This window comes from Camelina sativa, chromosome 13 (assembly GCF_030686135.1).
Source record: "Camelina sativa cultivar CO46 ecotype springtype chromosome 13, ASM3068613v1".
In the NCBI taxonomy this organism is placed as follows: domain Eukaryota; kingdom Viridiplantae; phylum Streptophyta; class Magnoliopsida; order Brassicales; family Brassicaceae; genus Camelina; species Camelina sativa.
In genome coordinates this window covers 16170813-16189138 of record NC_141892.1, presented here as the reverse complement: position 1 = coordinate 16189138, position 18326 = coordinate 16170813, and the positions used below count along the sequence as shown (strand labels likewise).

At 32.6% G+C, this 18326-nt stretch overlaps 2 protein-coding genes across 3 annotated transcripts; one reads left to right on the top strand and one right to left on the bottom strand.

The window, feature by feature from the left end:
* Nucleotides 1-4481: 4481 nt before the first annotated feature.
* Nucleotides 4482-8164, top strand: LOC104736854 (mannose-P-dolichol utilization defect 1 protein homolog 2). Its single transcript, XM_010456922.2, has 8 exons — nucleotides 4482-6248; nucleotides 6352-6505; nucleotides 6618-6690; nucleotides 6780-6846; nucleotides 6944-7003; nucleotides 7441-7501; nucleotides 7579-7620; nucleotides 7705-8164. The coding sequence occupies exons 1-8, from the start codon at nucleotides 6102-6104 to the stop codon at nucleotides 7806-7808; spliced, it is 708 nt and encodes a 235-aa protein (XP_010455224.1). The 5' UTR covers nucleotides 4482-6101; the 3' UTR covers nucleotides 7809-8164.
* A 5362-nt stretch (nucleotides 8165-13526) lies between these two features.
* Nucleotides 13527-17701, bottom strand: LOC104736855 (WD repeat-containing protein PCN). 2 transcript variants are annotated; one of them, XM_087481806.1, is made up of 11 exons: nucleotides 17306-17701; nucleotides 17005-17148; nucleotides 16614-16914; nucleotides 16447-16510; nucleotides 16230-16343; nucleotides 15989-16151; nucleotides 15585-15726; nucleotides 14822-15405; nucleotides 14536-14717; nucleotides 14184-14444; nucleotides 13527-14078 (listed from the first exon to the last, which is right to left on the bottom strand). In XM_087481806.1, the coding sequence occupies exons 1-11, from the start codon at nucleotides 17462-17464 to the stop codon at nucleotides 13745-13747; spliced, it is 2448 nt and encodes an 815-aa protein (XP_087337932.1). In that variant the 5' UTR covers nucleotides 17465-17701; the 3' UTR covers nucleotides 13527-13744. The 2 variants fall into 2 exon arrangements, with proteins under 2 accessions (XP_087337932.1, XP_087337931.1); XM_087481805.1 differs by having other exon boundaries at nucleotides 13527-14081; nucleotides 17306-17696.
* Between the last annotated feature and the right edge of the window lie 625 nt (nucleotides 17702-18326).

The window sequence follows — 18326 nt, the reverse complement described above, 5'->3', positions numbered from 1 at the left end:
ATATATATATATATATATTTATTGTTAACGGTTGTAGGTAGAATTTTGTAAAAACTCTTGATTCACAAGTTAAGAATATACATTTTACAATTTGTTATTTATGATTTAGAAATGAATGATATGGCATATTCTTATTATGATTCTAAATTGATATTATTAGATTAATCGTTTACATTTAAAGCTAATAAGATATAACCAAATATGTAATTGTTTATTAAACGCAAAATTAAATATTTCTTAAGATGTATTCATCTTGAATTAGTTGTTATATTATAAAGATGTGATTAAGAGGATGTGATTAAGAGGGTGTGATTACATAATTTGGGTTATAAATTCTTTTTGTCAAACTCAGCCCTAAAAATTTGGCATGCAAATTAGATATTTGCTAAAATACAATGGGCATTAACTGGTATTAATTGGATGTAAATAAGTACGCTATGAAATTAAAAACCGGCCCAAAATATTCGGCAATCTTAAGGAGGGTCCGAATAATTGATCGGTTATAATTTTAGTTAAAAACCTACTCCGAGGTTGGCAAAAAGTGATGGCATCCTATTGTATTCCAAAAATGTATTCCAAGCTCTGTATGTGGATATACATGTTTGGTTACAAAAATCCTAAGATAATTTTTAATATATATCTGTTTATAAAAATTCAAATCACATCATATGCTAAAAAAAATCTAAAATTTTATTAACTTTATGTATTAAATAGTAATTAAAAGAATTAAATATAAGATTAAATAAAAATGAAAGGAGAATTATATTTTAATCTAACATATTGATTTAAATTAGATAGATAGATTTTAGGAAATTAATATTATCAAATAAGGAAATGACTGAGTTTGGTTGTAAGGATTGTAGAGAATTTAGTTTGGACTTGTTTGGATACAAAGATAAGAGAGGATGACACAAAAATGTATTCCAAAAATGTTAAGATAGACTAGGTTTTACCCCGTGGTACACCACGGGTCTATTATTTTTTGATATAAAATGTAATTAATTTTTTTTAATATAAAATGTAGTTGATTATGCATGGGTTCATTACTTAATTAATAGTATGTGAGAGAAGCACATATTATAATGTTATGTTAGTAATATTAAAATATGGCACTAATATTAACTTGATTACTATAATTTATAATGAGCACATCTTGACATATTCTTATTTTGATTCTCAAATGATATTATTGGATTGATAGTGTACATTTAAAGCTAATACGATCTTATCAAATATGTAAATGTTTATTAAACGCAAATTAGATCTTTTCTAAGATGTTCATTAGTTTAAATTAGTTGTTATATTATAAAGATGTGATTAAGAGGATGTGATTACATAATTTGTTCTATTAATTCTTTTTGTCAAACTCGACCCTAAAAATTCGACATTGCAAATTAGATATTTCCTAAGTTTATAAAATGCAAATTAGATATTTCCTAAGTTGCAATGAGCATTGATTGGTTGCTATATTATAGGTATGTAATTAATAACAAATCGTCCCAAAATATTCAGCATATTAAGTAGGATCCAAATAATTGAATCGGTTATAATTTAACTTAAAACCCGACCCGAAGTAGACAAAAAGTGATGACACAAAAATGTACTTCAAATCAAATCAAATCAATATATATATATATATATATATATATATATATCCGTTTATAAAAATTCAAATCACATAATATGATGAAAAAAAAATCTAAATATTCTATTAACTTTATTTTTAAAGTAATTAAAAAAATTAAATATAAAATTAAATAAAAGTGAAAAGATAATTATATTTTAATCTAACATATTGATTTAAATTAGGTAGCTATATTTTAGGAAATTAATATTAGCATATAAGGAAATGATTATGTTTGGTTGCAAGGATTGTAGAGAATTTAGTTGGAACTTGTTTGGATACAAAGATTAAGAGAGGATGACACAAAAATGTACTTCAAAAATGTTAAGATAGATATTATATCATCCATGATTTTTTCCAAGATAGAGATGTTATCTCGTGAATATAGAGAAATCCAATTTATCATCCATGATTCTATTTGAGTTTTCCTATGCATATAGAGAAATGTTATTATGGATGCTCCCTAAACCATTTCAATTCTTCGTATTTAAAAAATTAAAATTTTAGACAAAATGTGGAAGCTCAACATAGTCATGAATATTAGAGTTCCAAGTAATATTTTTACTCATAATAATTTTATATGAGTCGATTTATTCCGCAAATAGTGCGGGATATTAACTAGTTATTCTTTAAAATCAAATTGTATATTTATTGGAAAGATTATTGCTCATTGTTTTTTCTTAAAAAAAACCTAAAATAATACCTAACAAGGTAGTAACCCATGCTATAATACGGGATAAAATATTTTATACAAATTTTAAATTTGTAAAAATAAGTTAGAACTTTAGTTAAAATATAGAAATTTAGTGTTTATAATATTAGTGTTAAATCCACACATCGAATTTTAAATTGGTTTTAGTTTGAATTATTGTGCGTATATAATTTAGACGTGTCTATTTTGTATCGGGAAACACGTACCGCCCTGTCCCATCTCGTATCATGCCATTCCGCTTCGTCACATGTCATCTCATCTTGTCCCGTATCCATCATAATTTCATTATCTTTTAAATGATTACTCGTTAGACAATGTTTATTAATAGAGATTGGATAAGATATTTAGAGGGGATACTCGAATTCCCTGTTGAATATTTCTTTTTATTTAATTAGTTGAAATTATCCTAAAAAAAATATATTCTCAAAAACTATCTTATTATATTCAAAAGTACCCAAAATTTTCAAAGTATCCGTTCCAAAGTAGATGATTACATGTGGCATAGTCAACCCTTTAAATAAGAAATATATGTCTATATATAGGCAACACAATATACAACGACTAATTAACCATTAAGACTTTTAATATCTTCAAAGTACTATCTCGGGATACAACATGTTGTGATATTTTTTTCAAGTAAAAAAGTATTAGAATAAAAAAAATTATATACTATTAATATTTTTCTATTAAAATTAGTTGGCCACTCATTTGGGTGTTTTGTCAATATTTTGGTGTATATGTGAATATCGCAACCGGTGCCAAGCATAATTAAATTTGAAAATATACGATTTTTTGCAATCAATACATAATAACCAAATACAGCCCGTGATTTTGTCACGTATATACTAAACTAATCAAAATAGTTCTCACAGTTCTTAATGGTGTGAAATCCAAATATCATATTACAATTTGGATTTAGTTGAATTATTATACGTATATAACCTAGACGTATCTATTTTGAAACGGGAAACATTTATTGTACAGTACCGTCATTAATTTTTATGCCCATAACTTTTCTCTTTTAAATAATTTCCCATTAAACAATATGTTTTGGAAAAAAATTGGGTAGGTAGTATCCGGTGCTACAACACATGCAGAATATTTTTTAGTTAAGTGGAAAATTTTCGATGTTTTGCAATCTATCCATAAAACTCAAATATAACCCTTGTTTCTTGAAATATTAATGACATACGTGTATATTTTTAAATCAATCAAAATGTTTCTCACAGTTTATTTAGGAGTGTTACATCCACATATCTTATTTTAATTTGATTTTTGTCTAAATTATTGTATTTAGACATATATCACTTAGACATATCTATATTAAAACGGAAAAAACCGTCTCGTCCAGTTCTATCATGTCCCATCATGTATCGGATTATAGATTCGTGATAAAAGTCAAGTATCGAATATTCATTTTATAGACTCGTCCTATCATCTGACCCATTACTGGATTGATTAGTTTATTCGTAAATATATGCTTTTGAAATGGATGAGTAAAGTAAAAAATACTTACATCACACACAACCAACTTGAGAGAGTCTTCTCCTTCATCTCGTTTACGCTACATTCTTAGCACCTTCACACAAATGGACCAATTGAAATTATTCCTAAGATATATGTTTAGTAATCTGCTAAAATTATCCATATTTTCTGGTTTATGGGTAATAAAAAAATGAAACGATATGGTATACTTTTATAGATAGAATTTAATTTATTTATAAAGTATTTGTTTATAAATTTATTGAGTTGTCAAATCTTTATGGTTTGTGTGTAAAAGTAATAAGTAAAATTATAATGAATATATTTACTAAATTGAAATTTATGCATTGTATATATCCTCGTTTTTGTAAACAAATCAAAAGTGAATCTATGTAAACTTAGCTGGACATGTAAACTTCACTTTTAAGAGAAGTGATTGTATCCGGGATACTTCCTGTCAGAGGTCTTGAGTTCAAGTCTCTCTGTCACCACGGTGGTACTTAGCCTCTCCAAATAAAAATTCCCTTATACGAGTAGGGGCAAGCGGTGTATACTAACCCGTAGGTCCAATCCGGAGGTGGGGATTTTCCTGGATATGGGACCATTTTGCGGTGGGGCTAGTCACTATAAAAAGTTTATCCTAACAATTTTTAAGCTCTCTCTATAGAAAATAATATTCTCTCTCTCTTCTCTCTCTACGATTCTGTTCGCCCTAGCCGCCCCCAAAAAATATTGAACCAGCCGGTGACTGGCGTCCGGTGGCTTCCACAGCACCGACGTCGGTCTCCCTTCTCCTTTCTTCCCGTGTTTCTCTTTTCTCTTTTGCTTCTTCTACTTTCGCGGCAAAGTGCTGAGTTCGAGGCGAAGAGATCTCATATCTGTTTTTGTGTTGTCGTCGGCTGTAAAAGAGGACGTGACGGAGCTTGAAGACGACACCATATCTTCTTCTTTTAGCCTTGGGCTTGGGTTTTCCCGGCGCGATTTCGGTCTGGATGGCTCGATTTTATCTCTCTCATGCGGCTCTTCATGGTGGCAACTTTCTGGTGCGGAGCTTCATTGTGGGGAGTCTCTCAGTAGCTGTTCAGAGCGGCTGCGGCGGTGGTGTTGTGGAGGTTTCAAAGCGGATCCGTTTGAGGCTTTGATGTGGCTCTGTTGGTGGCTTAGTTTTTGTTGCCTTGTGTGTATCTGTTTGTTGTCTGTTGTTTTTTTGTTCAGGCTGCGACTTTGGCGAAGTGGGGAGGAGTTAATGAGACATGGTGATTGAAACCGTGAAAGACAATTGCTCGGCCACTTTGGTTTTAGATTTTGTCTCCCCTGGAAGAAGTTTGTAGGGGAGTCTGATGTTGTGAGTAAGGTGGAACCGGCTTATTCATATCTCGTGCTAGCAGCAACATTGGATTCTGATGAGCATTTCCTAAGCCGCTAGTGTTGTCACTTGATTGATCAATGGTGGTTATGGTCTGTGGTTTTTTAACCACGGTTTTTGAGTGTTTTCATGATCGAGAAAGTTGTAGGTACTAGGTTTGAAGACTGCCTTGATTACGTACGCTCGCGGTAATTTCGAGTTCATGTTGCGTTCCGCATTTGTTTTTCTCTATGGTGGTTTCTTTCGTCTCATCTTAACGTACTTTGTTGTGTGTGCCTTCTTGTTATTGTTCAGTATTTCTCTGTAACCTTCTGTCATAAATAAAAATTGGTATAAAATTTAACATTTTACCAAAAAAAAATTCACTTTTAATGGTGAAAGAACAAAGCTGGATTTTGTTTATCGGGCGACGATGAGCCGATGTCAATGATGGATGATGATACCAACGTGGAATTTTTTTTTTCTTTTTTGTGATTGGTCGATTATATTTTTATTTTATTCATCAATATATAATTAAAATCGGTTTGATGAATTGGTTTGGATCGGTTTGGTAAGAACAAACTTGGGTAACTGGACTTTCGTTCAAAAAAAAGGATAGGGTTTAGAATGGTTTTCTAAGAATGAGAGTACAATTACAGAACTAAAATTGGTTTGAGACCGGAATTAATTAAACTGTGGTTGATCCAATGTTAAAGGTTTGGTTGGATATTGTTTTACTTATTTTCTAAGTAATTTTAAAAAAAGTTTTATAACAGGAGGAAATTAGAATACACACACACATTGTTGACGCTTTGGGAGATTTATAGATTTTGATCCGCCGCCCGATCCGCCTTATATTACCAGCGCCTATAAGCAAATCCCTTCGGGCTTCTTCTGTCTAGTAAGATCCAAGCCGCTCAAAGAGGAAGAAGAAAACAATGGATTATCTCGGAATCGACATGAGCTGCGCGATCGGATCTCTCCGTAACGGTGAGTTCCCGGAGAAAGATTGCCTTCTTCCTCTAATTTCAAAGCTTCTAGGTTACTGCCTCGTCGCTGCTTCCATCACTGTCAAGCTCCCTCAGGTATATAATTCCACAATTCAACTTCGTTTTTTCAATTTCCAAACCCTAATTTCCAAACATTGTGACTGTTTTTTTGTTTGTGCTTCTTATTTGGTTTTTTTAGATAATGAAAATCGTGCAACATAAGAGTGTGCGAGGCTTAAGTGTTGTGGCATTTGAGCTTGAGGTCGTTGGCTATACAATTTCACTTGCTTATTGTTTGCATAAAGGCCTTCCCTTTTCCGCTTTCGGCGAAATGGCTTTTCTTTTGATCCAAGGTTTAAGAATTACATATCAAGAACCCTAATCTTGATTAGTCAAATTGGAAAATATTGGTTATATATGTTCATTTGTTGTGATTTCTGATATCCTCTTATTTTATCTTTGCAGCTTTGATTTTGGTTGCTTGTATCTATTACTATTCTCAACCAGTCCCTGTAACAACTTGGCTCAGGCCACTCCTGTATCCTTTCTCAGTTTTATCAATTTCTTACCCTTGTTTGATTTTGAGACTCTTTGTATTAGTTTTTTCTTAATTCTAAGCCGATACAGATATTGTGCTGTCGCTCCAACTGTGCTTGCTGGACAGATTAATCCTACGCTCTTCGAAGCTCTTTATGTGAGGAAGAAAACTCCTTATTTTTATTCACTTAAGGCTTTGTGTATGTGTGGATATATATATATATATATATATTGAGAGTAAATCTGTGTTGTAGGCTTCACAGCATGCAATATTTCTCTTTGCAAGACTCCCTCAGATATGGAAGAACTTCAAAGTGAGTCTATACTTAAATACTCTTTTTTTTCTTTGTGAATCTTCTTGTTCAACTAAGTATGAACGGTGTTTTAAAGCTTCAGTCACGTTTCAATGGGTGCACTTATCTTACATTTACGCCTTTATGTTCCATTGATCGATTTATGAGTAACTGTCATAGTATAGTTTACCTTACAATCCTTCCCTGGATGAGTTCCCCTTCTCCAAATCAAGTGATATTTTTTTGTTTGGGGTCTTGAATTGGGAAGAGTAAAGATGCATTTACACATTTTGTTTCAAACTTTGGATACATGTATGCTTGTTTCAATCAATAAGTATTTCTATAGATTCTACAGAAGTATACTTTCAAAACTATATGTATATGCATACATTTTGTGTAAATTCCTCCGGACACTGTGTTTGATTCACATTACTCTCTCTCTCTCTCTCTCTCTACAGAACAAAAGCACTGGAGAACTTAGTTTCTTAACTTTCTTCATGAACTTTGCCGGGTCCATAGGTAAGAGGGCTTCTTCTATCTTCCATTGGATATGTAATAGTTTCTTGTCTCGTAATACTTGTTTGCTTTGCTCGCAGTGAGAGTTTTCACTAGCCTCCAGGAAAAGGCTCCACTTAGCAGTATCCTTCTCAGCTAACATTTTATTTTTTTATTTATCATATATGCTTTTTAGAAATCTGTCGTTTTCCTCAACCTTTCCATAGTTCTTACGGGTTTTGCTCTAGGAGTCATCACCAACGGAAGCATCCTGACTCAGATCCTCTTGTATTCAAAGCCTGCACCAGCAAAGGAGAAGAAAGCCAATTGATAGGTAGAAAGATGTCCTAAATCATACTGGTGTTGAGGCCCCCAAAAAGAGATTAGTCAATGTTGCAATTACGGTCTTGTTTTCTTTTAATATCCCTGTGCTAAGGATGTTCAGACTTACCCAGCTACTGCATGATGTTATAGGTTGACTTGATCGAAATAGCAAAGTGGCTGTTTTAGGTCTGATAGATTCTTCTTCTTTTTTTTTCTTTTTTTGTGATGGTAATAGCTAAAATCTGAAATTACTCGAAGTTGCATTGATGTCGCTGATCTAACTGTTTTTGTGTGATAGACTTATGTTTTTGTGTTTCAAACCATCTGGGTCATTAAGATATGAATCAGATCTTTCTTTGACAATGAACTTGAGCATTCTAATTTCTAAACAATTGCTGAATCAATATGACAACAACAAACAGGTGCTACACAAAACGAAAAACACCTTTCAAAATAAATTAAAAAGAAAGGCCAAACTCCCGTTTGTTAATACTGTCTCAACGTATTTCCACATCCTTTGCATAATCACTAGTCACTCTGGGAGCTGCTACGACTTCCCAACCTTGTCAGTGCACAAGCAACTAAGTTTCTCCGGCTCAAAAACCCAAGTCTTGACTTGAGCGAGGTTGACCGGCTGGTGCTACCAGATGCAATGCCCAGGGTTGGTATTTGGAATCTGAATGGAGGTGGTGAGTCAACTGCATCCACTTGTGCTCCACCTTCACTGGCACTAGCCTCGGCAATTGGTGTCTCTGGAATAATATCCAAATTGACAACAAGCAACGCCCTTGTTGTCCTTAAACGATCAGCTCCTTCATTGGTCACACTCCTCTACACTTCTTAACCTTCACTTTAACCAGATTTGGGCATCCGGTCCCAAATGCTTGGATCCCATCATCAGTAATGGGGCAGTTTTTAACGCAAAGTTCCTTCAGTGCCAAACATTTTTCAGCAATACAACGTAGCTCGGTGTCACCTACAGACTACAGTATCAGTTGCACACAATGCCAATCGCTCCAAGTTAAGACAATTTGAGGCAAGTGCTTCCAAACTTAAGTTTGTAGGGTTCACACCAATCAAAACCAACTCCTGCAAATTATTGCAGAAATCGTAACGAGTGCGTCGACGGAGATACCTCCAGTTTTGGAACAACTTTTTTTTTTCTCTTTCAAGCTTTCCATATATTATTAGTATTTTACTTTCAAGCCCAGCAGAAACCCTCACATGTTTGTTCGATTCGGTTAACAGTTAACATCGTAAATATGTTATGTATGTCTATTTAACCACATGTATCAAACGGTTAAATCAACAAAAATTTGTCATTTATCTACAAAGTGAATAAGAACTTGATGGTTTAATCGATAATTTTAAACCAAGAGATAAAAAAATTTCAAATTTAAAAGTTTACTCTTATTTGACATTTTTCTCAAATGAAATTAGATAAGATGTGAAAATAAAATCAAAATAAATTATTTTGATATTTTTCTCACGTTCTTTCGAATATTTTGGTTTTTATTCCTATACTAAATAAGGTTGATTGTAAATTTTTTTTTTATCTTATATAAATTTTTAACCAATTGATTATATTACTTTTTATTTGACTTAAAACTATTTTCTTACCATGCAGATTTTGAAATTATGTGTTCACTGTCTTTTGGATGATAACTATTTTCTGAAAATGGAAAGAAATAACAATATAAATTAGATAAAATTGATAAACTTAAGAAATTAAAAAAAATTACATTTACTTGAATAATTTGTGCATGTTTGATCAAAAATTAATATATGCATATTCTTGATCAATAAATAATTTGTTTCAATAATTCTAAGGGTTTTCACCTTAGTTACTATATATTTTATAAATAGTTTTTTAATTTTGTTGAGGAAAAAAAATATTTTTATATAATAGGAGATGTATATATATATATATACATCTATGAAGCGTGCGAGTATGTGTTTCATTTCATCACATGTAGCTAGCTACACCTATACACGCGCATCAAATAAATGTTTGGATACAAACTCTAGAATCGTAATTTAGAAAAAATAGTTATAGTTTTTCCATAGTGTAAATAAATAAATTATGAATCTGCTACTACATTAGTTTTTATCTGTCAATATTTTTTTTTGTCATCATTAAATTAAATTGACAATAACCTATTCATATCCAAAATCTACTACGCGGGTTAACGCGACTTAGTAAAATCAAACTCTAGTCAGATCGGTCGCACTAACTAAAAACACTTCCTGTCGGGTTCAGTCACTATTTTCTTAACATGAAACAATATTGCATGTTCTTCTAGATGGAAGAAAGAAACACAATCGTCCTTTTTACTGAAAAAATGTTAGTTTTGTAATTTTGTATAAACACAATTGCACCATGTCATGTCATCTATCTATACTATTAATAGGGAAGCATTTTTAATAAGTACACATAGATTAAGAGATTATTACAATGAAATGCCACTGAAAACTGAATAGGAAATACATATAAATAAGGAGTCAAACAGATTGATATTGATAGGATCCAAACAGATTGAAATTAATAAATACCCGAACCAAAATAAAATTATATAACCCTTCCAAATCAGATGCAATTCATACCTAACATATACATATCACATCAAAATCGGGTGCTATTAATACCTACCATAACCATAACCAATCTAAATAAATCTAACTCCCCAAAATTAGCTTAGATTATGTAAGGGAACATCTCGGAAATTAACACCACAATATCGAACAAATAATATCTGATCGAAATCACTTACAGAATATATGATAGTATGTCTCAAATTTCGAATTATGTATACACAATTAGGAAATATTTTGTTTCTAAATTTTAGCAACTTACCAAATCTTGGTAGATAATATAATCAAATCTTTAATATTATGGTATATTCTCTAGAACATCCCGCACTTACCCACATAATTGGCACGTCAGAATTTAATGTAACGTATAACACACAATTCAATTTATATTGTTAAGATTAAGAAAATCCTGTTTTAGAATATCTTTCCTAAAAGTAAATATACGGTTAATAAGTGATCAATTTGATATTTAATTTACACCTAAATTTCGGATAGTTAACATATGATCAATGTAGCATAGTTTGAAGAGTAGCTTATATTAAAGATTCCTTGATTGCACAATTAACATTAAAAACAATCAAATCTTATAGATATTTTAATATTAGTTTTTAAACGAAATTTGACAAACTAATGAATAACGTAAACGACTAAATGTATCTATAAATAAATCGTCAATTCACAATAACTCAATACTCGAAAAAAGTCCATCACCCAAAACAGAGAGGTTCTTTGTGAAAACCATATTTTGTGTGGTCAAAATTTATTTGTTCTTTGTTTTGTTTTTAGATTGTTATATGTTTAGATGTTCTGTTTATTCTCTTTTTTAGTTTATGATTATTATATTTATTCGCAGTTATAATCTAAAGAAATAAGCTAATATTTATGATGTGTTTATTATATGTTTAGGTGTTGTCTTCTAATTTTAGGTGAGAAGTTAAAACTTTGTCATTTAAATTGTATAATAGTGATCTCAACTTTTCAGAAGATATTTCAATGGCGTTCTCAACTTTTTATGTATATAGGTTAAGAGATGAAGTTGCTGGTTAAACATGACAGTACATGTTGTGATCAAAGAGTGATACTTCACTTTTACACAAAATTATAATTGGTATAATGGATGTAAGCCTAATTTTGTCTACAATTTATTTCCTGTAAAATGCTAAGCTTACATCTCACAACCAATCAAGAAAAATTTAAAAGTAAATCAATTAATTTTCTTTCTAGATGTATATTACCAATTTCTACTAACCTCTTAGGCGTATTCTTATTGTTTTTGTTTCAGGGTCAATACTTGATCACAAGTCGATTTATTGATCCATTCACAAACAAGTATAAAAAGTTTTTCACTTAATTTGTATCTATTTTCTTTTCAAATACTTTCTAATCCGATATTTTTATCTATATCCAGATTGTGAATATTGGCCAAATTGAGAGTATTTATCATCAAAACATCAAACTCCATTCTTAACTCTTATGTTTTTTAATGTTTGGTTCTAATTTTTTCATATATAAAAGTTATGTTTATATAAGTTGTGTATGAGGAGAAGTCAGAACTGTCTTCTTATTTCATGTTAAAACACCTTTATGTTTAGAGAATATAATATAAGCTAATTTCTGGTGGATATTTTAATAATGTTCATAACCTTTTTTTTTTTTGTCAAAAGTGGTCATAACCTTTTAAGTAAAAGTGACAAGTGTATATATATGCTCTTCACACTACAAGATAAAGATATTGTGTTCAAAAAATGGTTCCAAACATTTCAGAAACTATCGTTAAATGTTTTTAAATCGTGAAGAATTTAGAAAGAATTTAGAAAGAATTTACTTCTCATGTGATTTGTTTTCATCAATTTCACTTCATCTATTTTATATATAGAGCAAACATGCATACTTAACATCTTTTGTCAAGGTTGGGACACAATAATTAGAGATTAAAAAAAAATCGAGAATGGGAACAAGACAGAAATTTGGAAATAATTTGTTTTACTTTATGAATGTCTCAACTTAAAAGTACAACGGAAACATAATAGGATGGGAAAAAACAAGACGAAACCAAAAATTGCCAAAAAAAAAAGTAAATAACCACTAGAATTTTTTTAAAAATTTTCCCTAATATTTAGAAATTGATGAAGCCAAAGAAATACAGACCTATATAATCCATTTGATATAACACACATTGCCATAGTAGATTAAATGTATTTGATCCATATGAATTATAATAACTTCAAAAGTTTTATGAAATACAAGAGGGACAAGATAGTAATATATATTCAAAAAAATTTGTAGAGCTATTTATTTCAACTAACGGGTATGAGACGTAAACGGTAATTCATAAAATAAAATACATTTTCTAAACTATTTTGATCAAATACCAGATGAGAATTTCGGGCAACGAGACAAGATATGAAAATTTAGATAACTAAAAATATATGTATTTTTTTGGTGAATCCTGCGGATTTTCAAGTTGTTTATGAGCTTTTCAAAATAAACAAAACATCAAATTATATATCTTATATATTTTCCAGATATTATATATCTTAGATGTCTTAGATAATATATATATATATATATATATATATTATCCAGATATATATATATATATATTATCTAATATATAGTATTAAAATCTTATAATAATTTGTAATAGATATGATATAATTATCAAAATTTAAGTTTTCTGAAACCATATTGTATTTATAGTAAAACTATTTATTATTAGAATTAATTAATTTTAGCTTGAAATTTATTTAATAAATGAGATAAAATGATTTATTGAACAACTGGAGGTATTTACTATTTGGGTTTAGAGAGACGGCTTTTTACGGGGAAAGAAAATAATATATATGTTAGGGGATGGCAATCGAAACATGGTTTAGACTTAGTTTTTGAAATCAACTCCATACGATTTAGACTTAGTTTTTAAAATCAAACCCGTACGTATGTTTTATTCTCTCTTAAAAATAAAACCAAAACCAATGGATGAACCTTTCATTTCAATATTTCATATAACATCCATAGAATTGATTCTTTAAGAGGAGAATACAATTTCTTATGGACAACGTTAAACAGTGTTTGATCGATTTTGCAATGTAAAAATTCAGAACCAAACTGGGTGTCAAAAGAAAGCAACTAATGTTGAAACAAAATTCATTTTCTGAGGCGACATTACACAACATATTGGATTCATCAATAGTTAAAAAGACAAAAGGGAAAAAAAGAAAGAAAGTAGAACAGTTTGTTTCTTCACTCTCCACATCTCTATCGGCCTTTCTACTTGGTGTACCCTCAAACCAGACAAACAAAAAATTGGTCATTGGTCCTCTTCTTCAGACAAACAAATCCCTTAGTCTTCTAAGTTCCAAAAATATGTCTGTCCACTGGTTGAGTATCCAAACTCTTGACGACATCCATCCACGGTTTCTCTATCAGGAGGATCGAATTTTTAGAAAGGTGACCCACGAATAAAACTGGATGCTTTGAGGGTAATATTTCAAAGTTCTTCTTCTCGTTACTCTTACCCTCAAACTGATACTCTTCTAACCTACGTTTTCTGTTTGTACCCTTCCCCTTTTTCAAGCCCATGTTGACAAGTTTACCTTCTAGCGTTTTAGACAGATTGCCATTTGGTAACCCATTCTCTTCATCTTCTTCCACAGGCTTTCCAAAGTCGATCAAACACTTCGCCCTGCTATGCAAATAAAAATATGAAGTTTTACGATCATAGATGTTTCTGTGTGTTTTATATAAGTGTAGATTGCAGTTTGACTAGGCTATATAGTGCAACCAGTACCTGGAACTGTAAACTATCACAGACGACGAATTTGGCGACGGGGAGAATGAGAGTCCAATTACCTCGCCAGGAAATTCTTGATACCTCTTTGGCAGAACATATGTGTTTAGCATCGACCACTTGCCTAGCTGCCTAGCCTCAACATCAAAAGCAAAGACCTGATTCGAGGAGGTTGAGATCACAAGCACATTGTTATTCCAAGGATGAAAACCAGCAGCTGCAACAGATGCACCATCAAGCCTTGATATGAACCAGTGCTGCCTGTCAATCAAAGCCAACATCAGAATAAAAACATCAATACAAAAGTACAATCAGCTGGAGTTAAGCAAGCAACGCTTCGCCAAGTTCCCACCTTTGTGTTTCCAGGTTGAATACATAGATGTCCCCAAAGCAATTGATAGCAGCTAGCCACTGACCATCTGAGCTGGTATATAATTTTGTCATCGGAGGCTCCTTTGGTGAAGCTTCGTCATCATGCTTCTCTCGAGAAGGTGTAAATGTATATACTAGCTCCAAACTACTAATGTCAATAGTCTGCCAAGAAAAGAAAATCATGATACAGAAGTTAGGGTAAATTGAACAATACACATAATTCAAACATGAGAACTACTGATTAATAGCACAAATCCAGCACATACATATATCCTTCTATCATGCCCTGCTATTATTAGGTGAGAGCAGTCTGAACTGAAAACCATGGAATGCGCAAATGGAAGTTCAGGAAGTCGCCTTCTACTGACACTCCATGGACTCTTTACAAATTCATTTTTCTTCAACTCAAACAGACTGGGGCCGATTTGGTCAGAGTAAGCAAAAAGTGATCCAGTGTTAGAAATTGCACTGCATATGATCTTCCTGGAGTCTCTACTTTTAACACGAACCAATGACTTTGTTGAGGCACGTCCACTAGAATCCCTGCTTACGTTAAGTCGAAGAATATCTAAAGTACTAATACCCTGAGCCAGGAGAAGAGAAGTCTTATCGAACACCGAATTATGTACCATTTGCATGGGTACTCTCTGAGGCGCAGGGCATATATCATGTGGAGAGAACTTGGTAAATTCCTGAATTGAATATGCAAAAAGTTTTGCCTCATCACCAGCAGAAATAAGCATCGGGACACCCAAATGAGCCCATTTATGATAAGTAAAGTCAACTGGCTTTCCCTTTTTGCGATGTTTACGACTTGCTTTATCTGGCAATATATCATCCGGAAAAGGATCTGCAAAATAATGGGACTTAATAGTGATTCAATAACTAAAGACCCACCAGCTTTTAGATATATATGGGTGGGTGTGTCTATTGGCTAAAGTATGCATCCGAAAAGAAATTTGATTGCAGAGCATATATAACAGGACATCCTAAAAATTTTGAATAATATAATCTCAATGTGACTCTTACCTTCTCGACTAATTGGTACAGCAACTGTAAGAGCTCTGATGTCATGTGTATGAGCCTTTACATAACCAATATAATCCCATTTCTGAGAAGGCTTCAATTCTTGAGAACTGTTAGTACTACCGGAGAGCTTATAAAGAATAACCTACAGATAAGAGATCAGAGAAGTAGAATGTTGAAAACCATTGCAATAAAAAACATAACAAACATTTGAGAAAAGCACTCTTCTCATACATATATCAAATTCCTACAATTGGTCAAAGTATTTGTTCCTAGTAAAAGTAATAATTCCAATCAACAAAAAAATAGATTAACCTTGATAATCTGATACATAATCAACTATAATCTAAAATCATCGGTTAAATCTCTTCTATAACAATTACTGCATTCTAGTAAATTTCATTTACCTGTCCATCCGCACCTGCAGAAAAGACTCGATTATGGCTGGGGGCTGCTGCAAGGGTGTTGACATCACCTTTGTGATTAGAGTGTGATTCCAAAAGGGTTCCAAACTGACTATCCCAAAATTGTACAGTTCCGGTACTGTCTCCACTCACAAGAAATGAACACCTAGAGTAAGAATATATACCCTCAGTACAAGAAATATAAAAGCAAACAATGTTAAAAGTCAAACATCATCATCTGTACCTCAAAGAAAGAAGTGACCAAACACAGATCTCAGAACTACATCCCAATCCTCCAAGACCAACTGTAATTCTGTATACCTCTTGACACGACTTCGCGTCCCAGCATCTTATCAGCCTACAAATGATTGTTGCCACAGAAGAAAGTTACTCAGAATAACTTATTAACACCTACCTATCCAAATTAAACATAGATCTTTAATGAAATCTATAAAACTCACCCATCACTGCTACCGGAAAATATCCTCTTTGCATCTGGACTCCATGTTACACTTAAAGCACGTCCTGCAAAGATACATTTCCACAAAGCTAAGTAAACAAAAATGATAGTGAATGGAAATTATTATTATTATTATTATTAATGAAAGGGGTGGTGAAGATGCCTCACCACTAACCCTAGGCAATGATCTATAGTAAGTTAACTTGTCTAAGTCAGAGAGACGGTACAGTCTCACACAGCCATCATCACAAGCAGCAGCAAGAAGCCTAACTGTATCCTCTGATACTAGCTCATCAGAGTCAGAATCATCATCTTCTTCACTTCCAGCACTCTCGTCCTCATCATTCGATTTCTCACTCGAGTATCCATTCTCAATCTCTTTAGCTTTACCTTGTACATCAACTGTGGGTACATTAATCGGAGCCAACGCCATTTGCCAGATTGAGATTCCAATTGACTCTAGCACAATCTGCATTTAAACACCAAAAAAAAACTAAATACGACACAAAAATGTAAATAAGGGAATCTTAAGTATGAGAGTCTAAGAGATGTTAAAAACCTTCTGCTTCAAATCGAAAAGATCCCATTCAGAAATGGAGCCATCGATGCTTGAAGAAAACAAACGACCAGAAGGCAGCCCATTAGAACCAGCACGGCACCACGCAAGAGACGAGATTCTCGAATTTGGATCGCCATGGATAGTCTAACCCCGGAAAATTAAAAAAAAAAAAAAACCAAAAAACAAACACAAATCAACTCGACATACTTCACGAATCCAATTCGATTTTGCTAAAAGAATAGCTTAAATCGGAAGAGAAGAACTAGGGTTTTTCCAAAAGAGGAAACCGTAGAGTACGTACAAGTTGACAGTGCCATCCAACGGCGCCGGGGGAGACGAGCCAGATTTCAAGAGAACCGTCCTCGCGAGCCGCGGCGACTTGAGAGTCGTCGGCGCTGTTAACTAGGGCTACCACCGGAGATGGTTTCCAGTCAACGGAGCTGCAACGGTACTCAAGCATGACGGTTGAAGGGGAAGTGAACACTATCTCGGAGACGGAGATGAGAGATGAAGAAGAAGAAAAGGAGGAGGCGAAGAAGAAAGAAGCATTAGGTTTTTGAGGGTTTTACCTAAGGACCTTATGGGGGCGGCAATTAAAAACAGATCCGGGTCGCCCGCACTTGATCCGACCCGACCGGAACCCTTCCTTTTTTTTTAATTCCTAAATGGTCTGAATTGAATTTATTAAAATCAGGCTGTTGAAATTCCTACTCCGCATTTTTTTTGTTCTGTATAAGATGATGATGATTTACATGAGCATAATTTGTTTTAAGGTTATCAAGATACCCAAAAAATAAATTGTAGTTAAATTTTTTTTTAATAATATAAAAAATATAGAAATTAAGTTTTATTCCATGTCAAGCAGGTATTGATTTATTTAAAATGACATTGTGAAATTTGATTCGGAAATTAATCATAATAAAAGTGATATAGTGTAAATGATATAGAAACAATATAGACATAAGGTTTTATTTCGTGTCATACACGGAATAATTTTATTTGAAACAACGTTGTAAAATTTGATTAGGAAATTAGTCAGTATAAAGTGATCTCGAGAATTTTATTGAAGTTAGTCAGTTAGACTTGAAAATTTTGGTTATTACCTAAACATTATATAAAACAAATATTGTGATTCATTTTGTAATTTATAAGTACTTATAAAAAATCAAGCATCCAAAATATAGTAAGGGTTATTATCAATGAATTCAGGCTCGAAGAGACTTGGGGAATGGGTCAATTGAAGGTAGAGGTGGAATCTGGCTCGGGTGTGGTGAGACCAAGACAAATGAGGCTGGGCATGGCTGTCGTGGGGGTCTTTCACA